Source organism: Otolemur garnettii, unplaced genomic scaffold (assembly GCF_000181295.1).
Source record: "Otolemur garnettii isolate 467f Iridium unplaced genomic scaffold, OtoGar3 scaffold00089, whole genome shotgun sequence".
Taxonomy (NCBI): Eukaryota; Metazoa; Chordata; class Mammalia; order Primates; family Galagidae; genus Otolemur; species Otolemur garnettii.
The window spans coordinates 1380187-1395525 of record NW_003852484.1 but is presented as its reverse complement, the minus strand read 5'-3'; the positions used below and the strand labels follow the sequence as shown (position 1 = coordinate 1395525).

General features: G+C 39.8%; 1 protein-coding gene across 1 annotated transcript in view; it reads left to right on the top strand.

Moving 5' to 3' along the window:
• The window catches only part of LOC100954950 (kalirin RhoGEF kinase), a 512376-nt gene that overhangs the window by 339321 nt on the left and 157716 nt on the right, over positions 1-15339 (top strand). Inside the window, exon 10 of the mRNA XM_023516322.1 lies at positions 4648-4770. Within this exon, the coding sequence (XP_023372090.1) occupies positions 4648-4770 (123 nt within the window). The remainder of the gene's footprint in view (positions 1-4647; positions 4771-15339) is intronic.

Genomic DNA, 15339 nt, shown 5'->3' with positions numbered 1-15339 from the left:
TTCCTGGGCTCAAGCGATCCCCTTGCCTCAAGCTTCCTGAGTTGCTGAGACTACAGGCATCTGCTTCCACACCCCGGGAGTTTTTCTAATATAATACCTTTCTCAGTAGAAACAAAGAAAATAAAATACCTAAGAACATACTTAACAAAGTAGGTGAAAGACATATATAGAATTATGAAACGCTGAGGAAAGAAATTGCAAAGGATATAAACAGATAGAAAAAATATACCCTGCTTATGGATTTTACCTCAAAATTATAAGCAGAATTATGCATTCTGCTTATGGATCAGCAGAATCAACACTGTCAAAATGGATATACTACCCAAAGTGATTTACAGTTTTGATCATTATACATTGTATACTTGTATAAAAATGTCATGCTTCCCATAAATATGTGCAATTACTATGTTAAACATTAAAAAAAATTAAAACCCTCTTCAACCAATTTGTTTCAATCAATTTTCTGGGTGGTGCCTCTGGCTCAAGGAGTAGGGTGTCAGCCCCATTTACCGGAGGTGGTGGGTTCAAACCCAGCCCCGGCCAAAAACGGCAAAATAAATAAATAAATAATATTCAATTTTCTTAAATCTGAGATAAAAATAAAATAAAATCCATTAAACCATCACCAGACAATCATGTCATACTTAATTGCTCAAAACTAAATTAAAGAAAATATAATCCAAAGGACTTCTCTATAAATTTCGAAGCATTCATGCTTGACTACAGACATCTCCTTCATATACAAAAATGTATCCTCAAATTGCAATTTATTCTCAAAGGAGATTAATAAAAAGTTAAATACAAATAAAAATTCTCAAACTTACCCAATATATGGAAATGTTGTGACTAGGAATATTTATCTTTGACCTTCTTGAAGCTTATAACGTAATTTAGAATACAGAATTATGGGATCTAATTATGACAGATCAAGTAAAAATACACTCATCTAAGTTTTGAGGTTGAAAGTTCACCACAAGTAATTCTAGAGAAGCACAGGCTCCTCAAAGTAAGGAACATGTGGTGCTGACTTCTAGTGTTCGTAAAAGGTTAGAATCCACTACTCCATTTCTTATTATGGATGTGCCTCTAGGATATTTTTAAAAAAATATGTTGCCAGAATATGTTATATGAAGTGTTAGAAATCTCCATACTTAATGTTTGAATAGTCACTTTTGAAAAAAAAAACGTTTTCTTCACTGTAATGGACAGCTACTTGACCTTACATCTTTATTCAATGAATAAAGTGAATGTTTGTTAAACTTCATTTTTAAATTCATATGTACCTTTCTTTGAACTAACATACCCACTGAAGACTTTGTAGACTTCCAGACATTTCAAATTGCAGGCGTTAATTTATCCCAAATATCAGAGGAAGTGAAACCAAAGGCTATATTCTGTAGAGCTGGAACTCCCATGCCTGTAGCCCACAGGATGGTTTGGTCTACCTCTACTTGCTATAGGGCAATCCATGTAAGAAAGGAATGAATTCAAGCATCCTAAATAGACCTGTTCATCTAAATCATTTTCCAAAAATGTCTTCTAGTGACCAGGGAATACAGCAGCATCTCAGGTTACAAAACCAGCACTCATAAATTGGTAGCCTTTATATATACCAACAATAGTCAAGCTGAAAAAACAGTCAAGGACTCTATTCCGTTCACAGTGTCAAAGAAGAGGAAATATTTGGGAGTTTACCTAACAAAGGACATGAAAGATCTCTCTAAAGAGAACTATGAAACTCTAAGAAAAGAAATAGCTGAAAATGTTAACAAATGGAAAATATACCATGCTCATGGCTGGGAAGAATCAACATTGTTAAAATGTCCATACTACCCAAAGCAATATATAATTTTAATGCAATCCCTATTAAAGCTCCACTATCATATTTTAAAGATCTTGAAAAAATAATAGTTCATTTTATATGGAATCAGAAAAAACCTCGAATCGCCAAGACGTTACTCAGAAATAAAAACGAAGCAGGAGGAATCACGCTACCAGACCTCAGATTATACTATAAATCCATAGTGATCAAAACAGCATGGTACTGGCACAAAAACAGAGAGGTAGATGTATGGAACAGAATAGAGAACCAAGAGATGAACCCAGCTACTTACCATTATTTGATCTTTGACAAGCCAATTAAAAACATTGAGTGGGGAAAAGATTCCCTATTTAACAAATGGTGCTGGGTGAACTGGCTGGCAACCTGTAGAAGACTGAAATTGGACCCACACCTTTCACCATTAACTAAGATAGACTCTCACTGGGTTAAAGATTTAAACTTAAGATATGAAACTATAAAAATACTAGAAGAAAGTGCAAGGAAAACACTTGAAGAAATCGGCCTGTGTAAAAATTTTATGAGGAGGACCCCTCGGGCAATTGAAGCAGTATCAAAAATACATTCCTGGGACCTGATTAAACTAAAAAGCTTCTGCACAGCCAAGAACACAGTAAGTAAAGCAAGCAGACAGCCCTCAGAATGGGGGAAGATATTTGCAGGTTATGTCTCCAACAAAGGTTTAATAACCAGAATCCACAAAGAACTCAAACGTATTAGCAAGAAAAGAACACGTGATCCTACCTCAGGGTGGGCAAGGGACTTGAAGAGAAACTTCTCTGAAGACAGGCACACAGCCTATAGACATGAAAAACTGCTCATCATCCTTAATTATCAGAGAAATGCAAATCAAAACTACTTTGAGATATCATCAAACTCCAGTAAGATTAGCCCATATCACAAAATCCCAAAACCAGAGATGTTGGTGTGGATGTGGAGAAAAGGGAACACTTCTGCACTGCTGGTGGGAATGCAAACTAATACATTCCTTTTGGAAAGATGTTTGGAGAACAATAGAGAACTAAAAATAGACCTGCTATTCGATCCTGCAATTCCTCTACTAGGTATATATCCAGAAGACCAAAAATCACATTATAACAAAGATATTTGTACCAGAATGTTTACTGCAGCTCAATTTATAATTGCTAAGTCATGGAAGAAGCCCAAGTGCCCATCAACCCACCAATGGATCAATAAATTGTGGTATATGTACATCATGGAATACTATGCAGCCTTAAAGAAAGATGGAGACTTTACCTCTTTCATGTTCACATGGATGGAGCTGGAACATATTCTTCTTAGCAAGGTATTTCAAGAATCGAAGAAAAAATATCTAACGTACTCAGTCCTACTATGAAACTAATTTATAGCTTTCATATGAAAGCTATAACCCAATTATAGCCCAAAAATATGGGGAAAGGGAGGAAGGGAGAGGATCAGTGGAGGGAGGGTAATTGGTGGGACCACACCTACAGTGCATCTTACAAGGGTACATATGAAACTTACTGCATGTAGAATATAAATGTCTTAACACAATAACTAAGAAAATGCCATGAAGGCTATGTACCAGTTTGATGAAAATATTTCAAATTGTATATAAAACCAGCACATTGTACCCCATAACTGCATTAATGTACACAGCAATGATTTAAAAAAAAAAAAAGGAAAAACAAACAAATAAAACAAAAATGTCTTCTAAAATCTGGAAAACCCAATACATCATTAATCAAATGTTTAGTTGATGCTTAGTACTACAGGAGTAAAATGGGTTCAATTGCATTTTGGCAGGATCTATAACAGGTGTGTCTATACTATAGTTCTGATTTAATTGTAGCCACCTGATTTATTGAGTGGCTATAATCAAAGACCAGAGGATGAACTACTTCCCTTGTCCCTGGGAAGCACACATTTTTGTTAGGCCATCTGTGACAATGCCAAATGGATGTTAAAGGCTTTGGTCCTCCCTGAATTTCAAGGTTTTTACTATGGTGTTTCCATCTCGCCTTCTCAAGTGCCCCTCAGGAACTTATTTTCTCACATCTCAGTATCCCCTCTCTTACCCCTTGACTACTCCAGCCACCTCTGTTCCAACTTCTGTAAACATTGAGTTGAATGTTTTGAAGCCAAGTCATTAGATCTTTACTTGAAAGAATATGGAGTTTTCACTGCTTCCCAAGAGAATCACAGATACTAAAGGCCTTAAAACACTATGACCTTAATTTATTTGGTTGGTTGGTTATTGCTTGGAAGAGAAAAGTGGAAAGAAGCCAAAATGGTCTGTCATCCTAGTGATTGGCTATCTGAAGTATCCAACTGGAGACTAACTATTCTGGACTCTTCAAGATTAGGAAGGGAGTCCCAGAAGCACAATGAGGCCACATACTGGGCCTGGTCACCAGTGCTGTGGGTGTTTGTATGGTGGAGTGACAGATGAGTGGTGGGGGCTCAAATACTGGCTGATCTGGCACTGTGTAATTTCCTGCCAGTATCTGGCTTTATGTGGTTGGGTAGAGGGTGAGGGAGTTAAGTTATGCCTGATGGTCTATGAACTAATACAGACTGAAAAAATAATGGGAGCATATTCTAGAGATCCAAGAAGTTGAGTTGAATTTGTTAATAAAGGTGGGACCTTACATTGCCAATGATAGTAATGAAATCTCTTATATTCACAGTGGACTGAACATTTCCTCCTGAACTGCTGCTTTCTGAGTGGGAGGGGTAGGTAGTTAAGACTAGCAGTTGCACGTGTTGCCACATGTCTTTCCTTCTCCAGGAAGTCATTGTTTCTGTCTTCCTTTTCTGACCAGGTGTTGGACTGGATTGAAAACCATGGCGAGGCCTTTCTCAGCAAACACACTGGGGTTGGGAAGTCCCTACATCGAGCCCGGGCCCTGCAGAAGAGGCACGATGACTTTGAAGAGGTGGCTCAGGTGAGATGCTATGGATAGGGGTATGTATATATAACCAGGTGAGATTTACCAGGGCTATGGCTTTGATGTTTGGTGGGGATGGCATGCCAATTTGATAGCCTGTGACTTTCTGGTCTATGTTCCTGCCTGATGCCAGGAGACCTTTGTCTTTTCTTGGATCACGAGGTGAGTCGTAAATAGACCCCCAAGTTTCTGGTCTTCAGAGTATCTTTCTGCCAGAGTGATCTAAAATGGCTTGTCCACAAGGTGGTGCTGGAGGGAGGGATTATAAGATTTACCATCATCCCAGGGCTACTGCTTTTGGTTGTCACTGCCCTTGAATAGGAGCTGAAAATCAGCCCCATCTCTGCTTTCAAAGCTGTGTACTTTCCAGAACCTAGAGAAAGAGATGATACCTGTTCATCAGGCACACACCTGCAGAGCTGAACGTGCCTTGCTGCTACTTGTGCAATATTTAGTCTGCCATTTACTAAATATTTAGTTGTTCAGTTGAGCTACATACTTGATTCAAAAGGGCACTGTTTTCTAATTTGCACAAAGATGCTGTATGAGAGGTCCTAACCATTTATCTGATGGTGTAATGATCTAAAAGTGTTTCTGTTCAGAGTCACCACCTCAAAAATTGTATCCTAATTCTGTTACATTTCTCTATTGGGGGGTTTCCCAAATGGGTCCTAAAAATTGCTACCTTCAAGACAAAATGCTACTATCTAGTTATTTTGTCAGGTGTGATCAGTCGTAGTGGAAAATAAAACTTTGAAGAGTAAGGCAGGGGAGGGTGTTCACATGGGGTGAGTGCTACTGAAATAGTGAGGATAAAATAGCTAGGTTTTGCCACATCACAGCTTCAACCAGGGCTGGCTCCAACCCCACCATACCAGCAGCCCTCAGTGTGTGCCTCTCTGGGCATTTTGCAGAGCCCTAGCCCTCACCCAGGCAGATGTTTGCTATGGGTACATAAAAAGCGCCTGTCAAGAACCAAGCAAGATCAGGAACATTACAAGCATTACAAGCATCTCTCAGAGAAATGCAAGTATATCCTGAAAAGTGAGAGGCCTTCCAAAAGCCAGAAAGACCAGGTCAGCAGTGAACTGAACCAGGGAATTGGGTTGCAATGGCTCCAAGCTGTGCAATAAAGAAAGCCTCATGTGGAACCCTTGTTAACTGCTGATGGGAATGTAGAATGGTGCAGCCACCATGGAAAATAGTATGGAGGGTCTTCAATAATTTAAAAATAGAATTACTATAAGATCCAGCAATTCTACTTCATGTATATTCCCAAAAAAATGAAAGCAGGAACTCACACAGATGTATTTTTATACTTACGTTCACAGTAGTCAAAAGTGAAGGCAACCCAAGTGTCTACCGATGGATGCGTGGGTAAACAAAATGTGGCATGTTCATGTAATAGAATATTATTCAGCCTTAAAAAGGGAGGAGATTCTAACATATGTGTGCTACAGCACGTATGAACCTTGAAGATATTAACGTTAAGCAAAATAAGCTGTTCACAGAAGTGTCAATATTGAATGATTCCTTCCATTTATACCTAGAGTACCTGGAATAGCCAAATTCATAGAGACAGAAAGTAGAATGGTGATTGTCAGGGGCTGGGAGGAGGAGGGAATGGGGAGTCACTGTTTAATGGGAATAGAGTTTCAGTTTTACAAGATGAAGAGTTTTGGAGATGGACAGTGGTGATGGTTGCTCAGTACTGTGGAGGTACATAATACCACGAAACTGCAACATAAATGATTAAAATGGTTAGTTTTATGCTGTGTATATTTTAGCACAGTTGAAAGAAAATAAAGCCTCCTAGCCACATGAGGACATCTGCCTGCTGAGAGTGGGGTTGTGGTACCTGTGGTCATCTGTTGGAATGGAACCAGCTCACAGCTTTGGTGTGTCTGCCTCTGGCTGTCCTATGGTTCAGCCCTTCTCACTTAGTTTGGACATCTGCCAAGCTACCCACATTCCTGACCCAGCTCACTTCTCTTTGCTTTCTGCCTGATGTGGCCCCTAGGCAATGCCATCTTTAGCTAGAGTTTTTGTATGTTGTTAGAACTAAGCAAGCCTCTTGGGTACCCTAACCCCATTTCACCTGACTGGCCCTACACCTCTGTCTGGCTGATGACAGATGTCCCTCTCACATGGAACAATACATTTTCATCAGCAGTGGGGACCCACAAACTTAAATTCACACTAAAAAAATAATGGACACATTTTCGAGATCTTGTGGTTCTGTTACATATTTTGTCTCATACCAGCCCTGAATAGTGACTGTTATTAGCCTTGTTTTATGGAAGACAACATTGAGGCTCAGAAAGTTCTTGAGTGTGCTCAAGTCATCCAGCTTACCAGTGGCTCTGTTGGGATTCTAACCCCAGTCTGTTGGGCTCCAGAGTCATGTTTTTATCCTAATTCTATGCTTTCCCTCCTTATTGGGGTATAGGAACTAGGTATAGAATTTATTTGTGAGTGCTAATTTGCTCATGGAAAGTACAGGAGAAAGAACAAGAATGGGTGTGGGTTGCCACTGTAGCTGTCCTGTTTCACATCTGTTACAACTTTTCTCTGGCACTGCCGATGAGTAATCCATTGATATAATCCACATGTCCTTGACTCTGCTTTCTGATAAGGCTATATTTTTTTGAGAGAGAAGAGAGAGTTCTAAATTCCAAAATATGCATTTAGGAGGAATGTTTGCTCTGGAAAGGAGAGCACAGATGTGGACTATAAGGGAACACTTAAGCAAGAGGTCATGAGTTATTCCATGGCCCTGCAAATAGGCCTCTAGAGATGAATCTTATAGTCTGAAAATTAATCCTGTCTTCTTCCTTCCTTGCCACTCTGGGGGAAAGAGTGGGCAGTGGAGCTTCCCAGCATCTGGGAATTGTTAATCCACATAGGAAAACCAACTCTGACCACAGTGAAGGCAAATTGACTGTTAGTGGCAGCCTGCCTGAGACCTACTTTGTTCTGCATGATGTAATTACCATGTTCAGGTGGTGAGATGGGGATCCAGGCAGGGAAGGGCTTTTCTTTCTGTCTTGCTTGCTCTCAATTAGGTGAAAGCCATTAGAAGAAGAAGAGTGGATCTAATCAGAAATCTAAAAATGCTTCAGATAGAAGAGCAATGACAGAAAACTTGGAAATTCTTGTTTGGGGTTCTTGTTTATACGATCTGGTGGGGAGTAGGAGCCTGGGGGATCACTTATGAGCAAAGCTCCAGAGGGCCATAATTCAGTGAGAGAACTTCTCTTCAGTCTTATCATTTTATGGTTCTTTTACTTGAGGCTGATATGAGAAGGGACTTCTGAGCACCCATTCTCTGTATTCAGGTTCAAAAAAATCATCCTGAATCAAAGCAAAATGAGAGCTATTGGGTCTATTGTAGCTCCTGGAAATTTGCCCTTCTGCAGGGAGAAGCAAACCCTGGAGCAGAGAAGATGGCCACCCCTGGAGAGAGGCCAAGGCAGTGTGAAGCCCCTGGACAAACAGGTCTCCAGTCTTGGGATTGGGTGGGGGTTGCATTTGTGATCCTCACTGTTGGTCACTTTTTGGGGTAAAGACATTTAATCCAGTTGTTAAAATAGCATAAATTTTATCTGTGAAAAACTAATGTAGCAATATGTCATTAAACTTTAAGTTTTATGTTTAAACTTTAAACAAATTCTTCAAATATCATTTCATGGCAATGAAATAAGTATTGGGAGTCCTTCATTCATCCTGCAGATGGCACTCTTTGAATAGCCAACATAGAAGCAAAGCAGGTGGGGGGAAAGGTGCCACAGTCAAGACACTTTCCCTGGGGAGGCACCAGCAGGCATTCTGGGGTGAGGGTTCAGGGCAGGGGATACCCTAGGGGATCTGTGTTTAAAGGTCTTTCTAGTCCAAGATACAGAAGTTGTGTGTGCTCCAACAGAAGACCTGGGCGCTGATGGAAGTTCCTCCTGGTCCTTCAGTCAAATACTCGACTCAGGTTGCTTATAATGTCAATGAATGACACAGGCTATAGGATAGAACAGGTTTTTAAGAGACACATATATATGTTGTGGCCATTAGATGTCATCAGGGGTGTAAAAAAGTATTAGATGGATTTGCTGCAGGGGATAGGTGTGTCCATACCTGCCATGGGATGGAATAGGACGTGAGACTGTTCTATTGTTCTGAGATATTTGCTGTTACTTGGTAGGAGAATGTTTAAGTGCCTATGGTTTAGACAGCAGCTGTGCCTGCCCTGTTAGTGGTCTGTTTTATGGCCTCATTATCTGAAATGCCAGATTTCCTTAAGCTAATTTAGTAAAAAATCAGCAAGCATTTATATTCAAATATACATTATCTAAAGTCTCAAAGCACCAAATCACATTTAAGCAGCTAAACATACTAAGTAGCATTAGGATAACATTTTTGAAACAATAGATAATTTAAAGAATGACTTAAAGAAATATAAAAACAGGCACTATTAAGTACTTCAATAATCTCTGGTTAGTTGTTTCCCTAACTGACTCTTGTTTGTTTTGTTTCTCTCGAACTTGACTAGAGCACACTTTTAAAAATCATTCTGAATTTGGGGGTCAAAGTAGGTGAAAAATAGAGGGAAAGCATTTCAGTGGATCTATCAGTGGCCTTGCCTACCAAAAATACTCAAGGTATGGTTGGCAAACCCAACACAGTGCTAAAGGTAAGTAGAACAGGATAGGTAATCTGCAGTGATGGAAAATCTGTGCCCTCAGTGGTGGACAATAGCCCTCATCAGTTTCCTTGTCTCAGTAAGGCTCTGTGTTGAATACTGTGAAAAGTTGGAGAGATCCACAATGTTTGTCTGAGGAACTCAAAGTCAAATGAAAAACACGCATCAAACATTAGAAATTCCATGGGAAGAAAGGAGATATGATCGTTGCTCTTTTAGGGTTTTCAAGGAGCATTTCTAGTGACAGCTGGTTCATTTGGCAATCCAGCAAACATTCCTGCCTAGGGGATGGTGCAGCGACCTTCAGAGTTAAGTTCCATCTTTTTCTTCTTGCCAGAGATGATGACCAATTATAGCAGCTGCAAATGCATGCAGAAGGAAAAGGTGGGAGAGCTTAAATAACTGCTTTTTCACACTTCAGCTTCTTAGCAAGGATGAAAGATTCTTAGGCAGATGAAAAAAAAGTAGTGAGGAAGAAAGCCAGGAAGCTGCAGAGAAATTAATGTCATGAAATGGGCAAGTAGAAGAATGTGAAGCAGTAGAGAAATAAAACACAAGCTTACCTTTGGGGTTTCTTTTGCATGACACTTTCCCATTGGGGTGCACTCCATGGAGCACTAGGGAGAGGTTGCTGGCATGAACTGATGGGGCAGGATTTTGTGACCACACTCAGGAAGAAGATGTTACATCTTGCAGATAATGCCCAGTCAAGAGTTTGGAAGGTCACTTTGTGTAGATATGATGTGGGAAGTTGGGAGGGGGTAGGAGCCAGTATCCAAATTATAGAGCCTATCATGAACTTCCTTGTCAAGCCCATGAACTGTCTCCTGCTTCTGCTGCTTCCTGTGGGAAAAAATGGTATGCTCAGGGGGATTAAAGGTCTGGGTAACAAACTGAAAGATCTGGAAGCACAGGTGATGTTTTTATCTCTTGTTCCATGTGATAGCAGTCACTGTGGAAAAGAAGAGAAGCTCTGAGAAACAAATGGCCATGTGATTGATGTTTTAAAAGATTTTTTGCAGAGCTAGATAGAGTACATCTTTTAAAGACTGGGAAGAATATGTGTTGGCAAAAACCTGGTTGATCTATATATAAGTATTTAAGTGAAATTTGAAACGGAGGAAAGAAAATATCTGAGTGAAGCCAAAACTAGGTATATCTCCACAAGTGACATAGAAATGAGCACTTTATGAGAGAAATGCCCTTAAATCACTTGAGTTAAAAAAAAATACAGATTGCAAACAATATTTTATAGCCTTTTTTGATGAATCAACCAAAGGCATGTGTAACAACTAACATGATGGCTTATTTTTTGTAACATAACAAATATTGCACTTAAACTTTTAGCACAACAAGATAAATAATAAATAGTTCTGAGACTTTAGGGTATCGAGACCCTAACTAGCAAGTGGCAAGAGAAGAGGATTCTTTGTTGAAATGACTTGTTCTAACAGGAAAGAGGAGGGCATATCAGGATGTGTCACATCTGTATGAAATCTATAAACTTGAGGTTAGTGCACTATGGAGAAATAACTTGAAGATAAGAGGAACACAAAAGATCAGCTGTCATGTTAGTGGAGAGGACCATAGTCTCCTCCATCCTGGGGAGGATATGGGAAATTCTGTTCTGAGAGGCTCAAGGAAAATTGTGGTGCTGATGGTGTCTTCAAATTTCCTGGAATCTCCTGGAAAGTTTGTGACACTATAAATAAAATTGATTAGAGCAAAAAGTTCTACCTGCTAGAAAGTAAATGACTGTAGGAAAGCTCAGAAAGTATAGGTTTTGTCTAAACTCTCAAGAACCTTCATCTTTAGACACAAGGGTTTAGACTTTATTCTTGCATCAGAGAGGAATGTTAAAGGCTTTGAGGTGTAATATAAACTAAAATATAAACTCTAAACCAGAGAAATAATTTCTTTATACTTTGACTATTATGTGGAATATGGGACCTAATTATAGAAAATATATTTTCAGAAATATATTGATAAAATGTACTATAATTATTAGAAGCCTGTAAAGAATGTGAAGTCCAATTTGGATCTGTTGTTTAGAGTAAATAATGTTTCACAGAAGGCACAAGTGGTAGATTTGTAGTTAAAGTCTTCCTATAGAGGAGATCAGAAGGCAAAGTATAGTGAAGCCAATTTTAGCTTAATCCAGGCATAACTTCTAACCCAGGTTGCATCTGTCTAAAAACAGAATGAAGTGCCTGTAATATAGTGTGTTGCTTTCCCTGGAGGTTTTCCAGCAGAGGCAGCCTTTTCCCTGGGGATTAAACATCTTCAAGTCTTTCCTATCTTAAAAACAATTTAATTATTTTGAAAAACCACCAAGGAAACCACCTCTGAACCCTACTTTCTTCCTCTCTGTTTCTCCTTTTCTTTGTAGTCCAAATTTTTGAGAGAAGAGTTTATATTTGTTATCTCTACTTCTTACCCGCTAGATTCCCTTTGACCCCTGCCATTGGGCCTTTGTCCTCTCTGGCCCAGTGAGGTTAACCTTACTAGAGTTTCTAATAGGACATATTAGTTGCTAAAATCCAAAGGATGCTTCACAGCTCTTAATTGGGCTTTCTGAAGCATTGGGCCTTGTCAACCACTTCCACCTTTCACAATTCTCTTCTCCCAAGCCTTCTATGACCTAGTGCTGTCCTGGTTTCCTTCAGCCTTTCTAGCTGGTCCTGCTTAGATTCTTTTCTCTTTTCTCTAGGATTTGTTCCTCAGACATTCTCTTCTCACTTGACACACACGCTCTGGATGATGTAGACCTTTTCTGAGCCTCAGCTGCCACCCCTGCTCTAATGGTTCCCACATCCATGTCCCATCTCTCATCTTACTCTTGAGCTCCATATTCATGAACACCTGGCACTCTGGACACCTCCACTTTAATTTTCAGAGGTTTCTTAAACTCAGTGTTTCTAAAATTTATTTTATTGTCTCCCTTCCACCCCTTCCAGTATGCTGTTACTCATGCTTTCCTCGTGCTTGTTAAGAATACCAACCACCCACTTTGCCATAAACTTTGGAGTCCTTGTTGACTCCTCCCTTGCTTTCATCCCTCATTGAGTCCATTGCAAAGTCCTATTGATTTAACCCTTCAATATATTTCTTTCCTTCCCCCACTTTTGCCACCTTTTTTAGATCAAAGTCTTATTGTCTCTTGCTTGAATATACTTCTGTTTCCCTGACTCAAGTAATGATCTCCCTAAATCCATTCCTACACTATGAGAGTGGATTTCCTCAAATGTGTGCCTTGTCATGACCTCCATTGATAATGGAAGCCATGGATGGCTTCACATAAGGATTAAGTTCAGACTTTTGATATAATAACCTTTATAACCTAGCCACTACTTTACCTGGCTTTAGATTTTACCCTTCCTGTGTCTCCCCTATCCTACCCTATATTCCTGTTGTCTTGGAATTTTTCCTGTAAATGCCTGCACTTTGGGAGGCCAAGCTGGGGTGGATTGCTTGAGGCAGGAGATTGAGATCAGTCTTGGCAGTATAGTGAGACCCTCTCTCTATTTAAAAAAAAAATTAGCTGGATATGGTGGCATGCACCTGTAGTCCTAGCTACCCTGAAGGTGAGGTTGGAGGATTGCTTGAGCCCAGAAGTTTGAGGTTATATTATAGTAAGCTATAACTATATCAGATAGTCCACCTAGGGTGAAAGAGCAATACCCTGTTTCTAAAACAGGAGGAAGGCGGGAGGGAGAGAATGAGGAAAGAAGGAAGGAGAAAGAGAGAGAAGAAAGGAAGAAAGAAAGAAAGGAAAAAATGAAGCTGGAAAATATTCTTCTTAGCAAAGTATCTCAAGAATGGAAGAAAAAGTATCAATATACTCACCCCTACTATGAAACTAATTTACAGCTTTCATAGGAAAACTGTAACCTAATTTTAGCTCAAGAATATAGGGAAAGGGGAGAGGGAGGGGAGGGGAAGGGGGAAGATGGGTGTAGGGAGGATGATTGGTGGGATAATGCCTATGATTCATCCTATAAGGGTACATGTGAATCTCTCTAAATGTAGAATATAAATGTCTTAACACAATAACTAAGAAAATGACATGAAGGCTATGTTGACCAGTTGGATGAAAGTATTTCAAATTGTATATAGAAACAGCACTCTGTACCCCATGATAGTATTAATGTACACAGCTATGATTTAATAAAAATAAATAAACTCACAGAATGAATACAAAAAAAAAAGAAAGAATGGAAAGTGGAAGAAGGAAGAAATGAATGAGGGAGAGAGGGAGAGAAAAAAGGAAGAAAAGAAAGAAAGAAAAAGAAAAGAAAAGATGTGGAAAGTACCTACTAGAGAACTTATTCATAGGAGGTAATAAACAGCAGCTTTGGTGGGAGCAAATGGTAGCCCTAGTAGTGCCAGTGACTGGTGATGGGGGAGCAAATGGTAGCCCTAGTAGTGCCAGTGACTGGTGATGGAATATATCTAAGCTTCACTTCCTTTCATACTGTTATCAAATACTATGCTCTCTCTCTCAAGATTCATCTTGGTATTGGTCTTCTTATCTATGCATGAGACAGTAGGCTTATGCTTTGAGAAGGCCAGATCAGCTACTGACACTAACCAGCATTATGCAAGTATTATGGAAGAGATGCTTACCCAATTCAACCAGTTCAAAACCAAAGAAAGACAATAGAGTAATAGTGGGTTCTGCATCTGGGAGCCAATGGTATTCAGAGGTCCGAGGCAGATAGAAAGGATGGGCAGCTTGCAGACGGTAGACTCTTTATAGCAAGCAGGGCTGTGTCACTGGGCTACATTTCAGAGGTAGGATTCATAGGGCATCAGAAAAGAAAATGCCTGGCTCCTAGGAACAGGACCAAATTATAGTTGTCAAAACTGGGCACCAAGGCATGGCTGGGTTGGCTGCTAGTAGAATCTGACATGGAAGACCAGTCTGTCCAATGAGATGTGTGATTACATTGGATTTCTGTAACTGGACTGGAATTGAGTCATGGGGCCTCAGAAAAGGGATGGGGAAGGACAGAGAGTCTTTGAACAAAGTGGGAGCAGATTCCCCCTTCTGAAGGATTCTGTGCCTTAGTGGCCCTCCTCAGAGGGATGCTCAGTGTATAATCACTAGAGTTACACAAAATGACAACTACTTAGCTTGCACAGTGAGAGTAACATGCTGATGGGAAGAATTAAGTTACTGTCTCTCAGGGAGCACTGGCACAGTTTCTAAAGGAAACAGGAAGTGCTGTTCCAGAGGAGAGCTTTCTTCTCTGCCCAGTATTGATTCTGAAAGCCAACCATTTATTATCTTGTCTTCCAATAATTAATTTCAACACAGGTCAACCTGCTCAGATTAAGAGAAACAGAATCGATGTCCTTCTTTTTCTGCTCTCCTTCATTTCTGTGACACATTGTGAGCAGGACGAACTCAGGAGTGTGCTTGCTGCCGAAGAAGCCAGCATTTGTCTATGTTGAAAGTAAGAGCAAGCATGAGATGAATTTGCTTATAGGGGGAATGTGTGCAAATTCCACAACAAAACTATTTTGCCTGAATAAAAAGATTTGGAAAAAATAAGTGATAGTTGCCATTTATTGAAAGTATAACTTTATAAGGTGTATGTCATATAATGCTTGAAACAACTCCATAGAGTTGGTGTTAATATCTTCTGGATGAATGGCCAGGCGCTTTGGCTCATGCCTGTAATCCTAGCACTCTGGGAGGCTAAGACAGGTGGATTGCCTGAGCTCAAGGGTTCAAGTCCAGATGAATAATCAGGCTTAAAGAAGATTGTTAAAGAGGAAGAAGCAAGATCTGAATCCAGACAGGCTCACCTTAGAGCCCACACTTCTAGCACACTCACACTTAAAGGAACTGAAAAGCACTGGGCTTATTC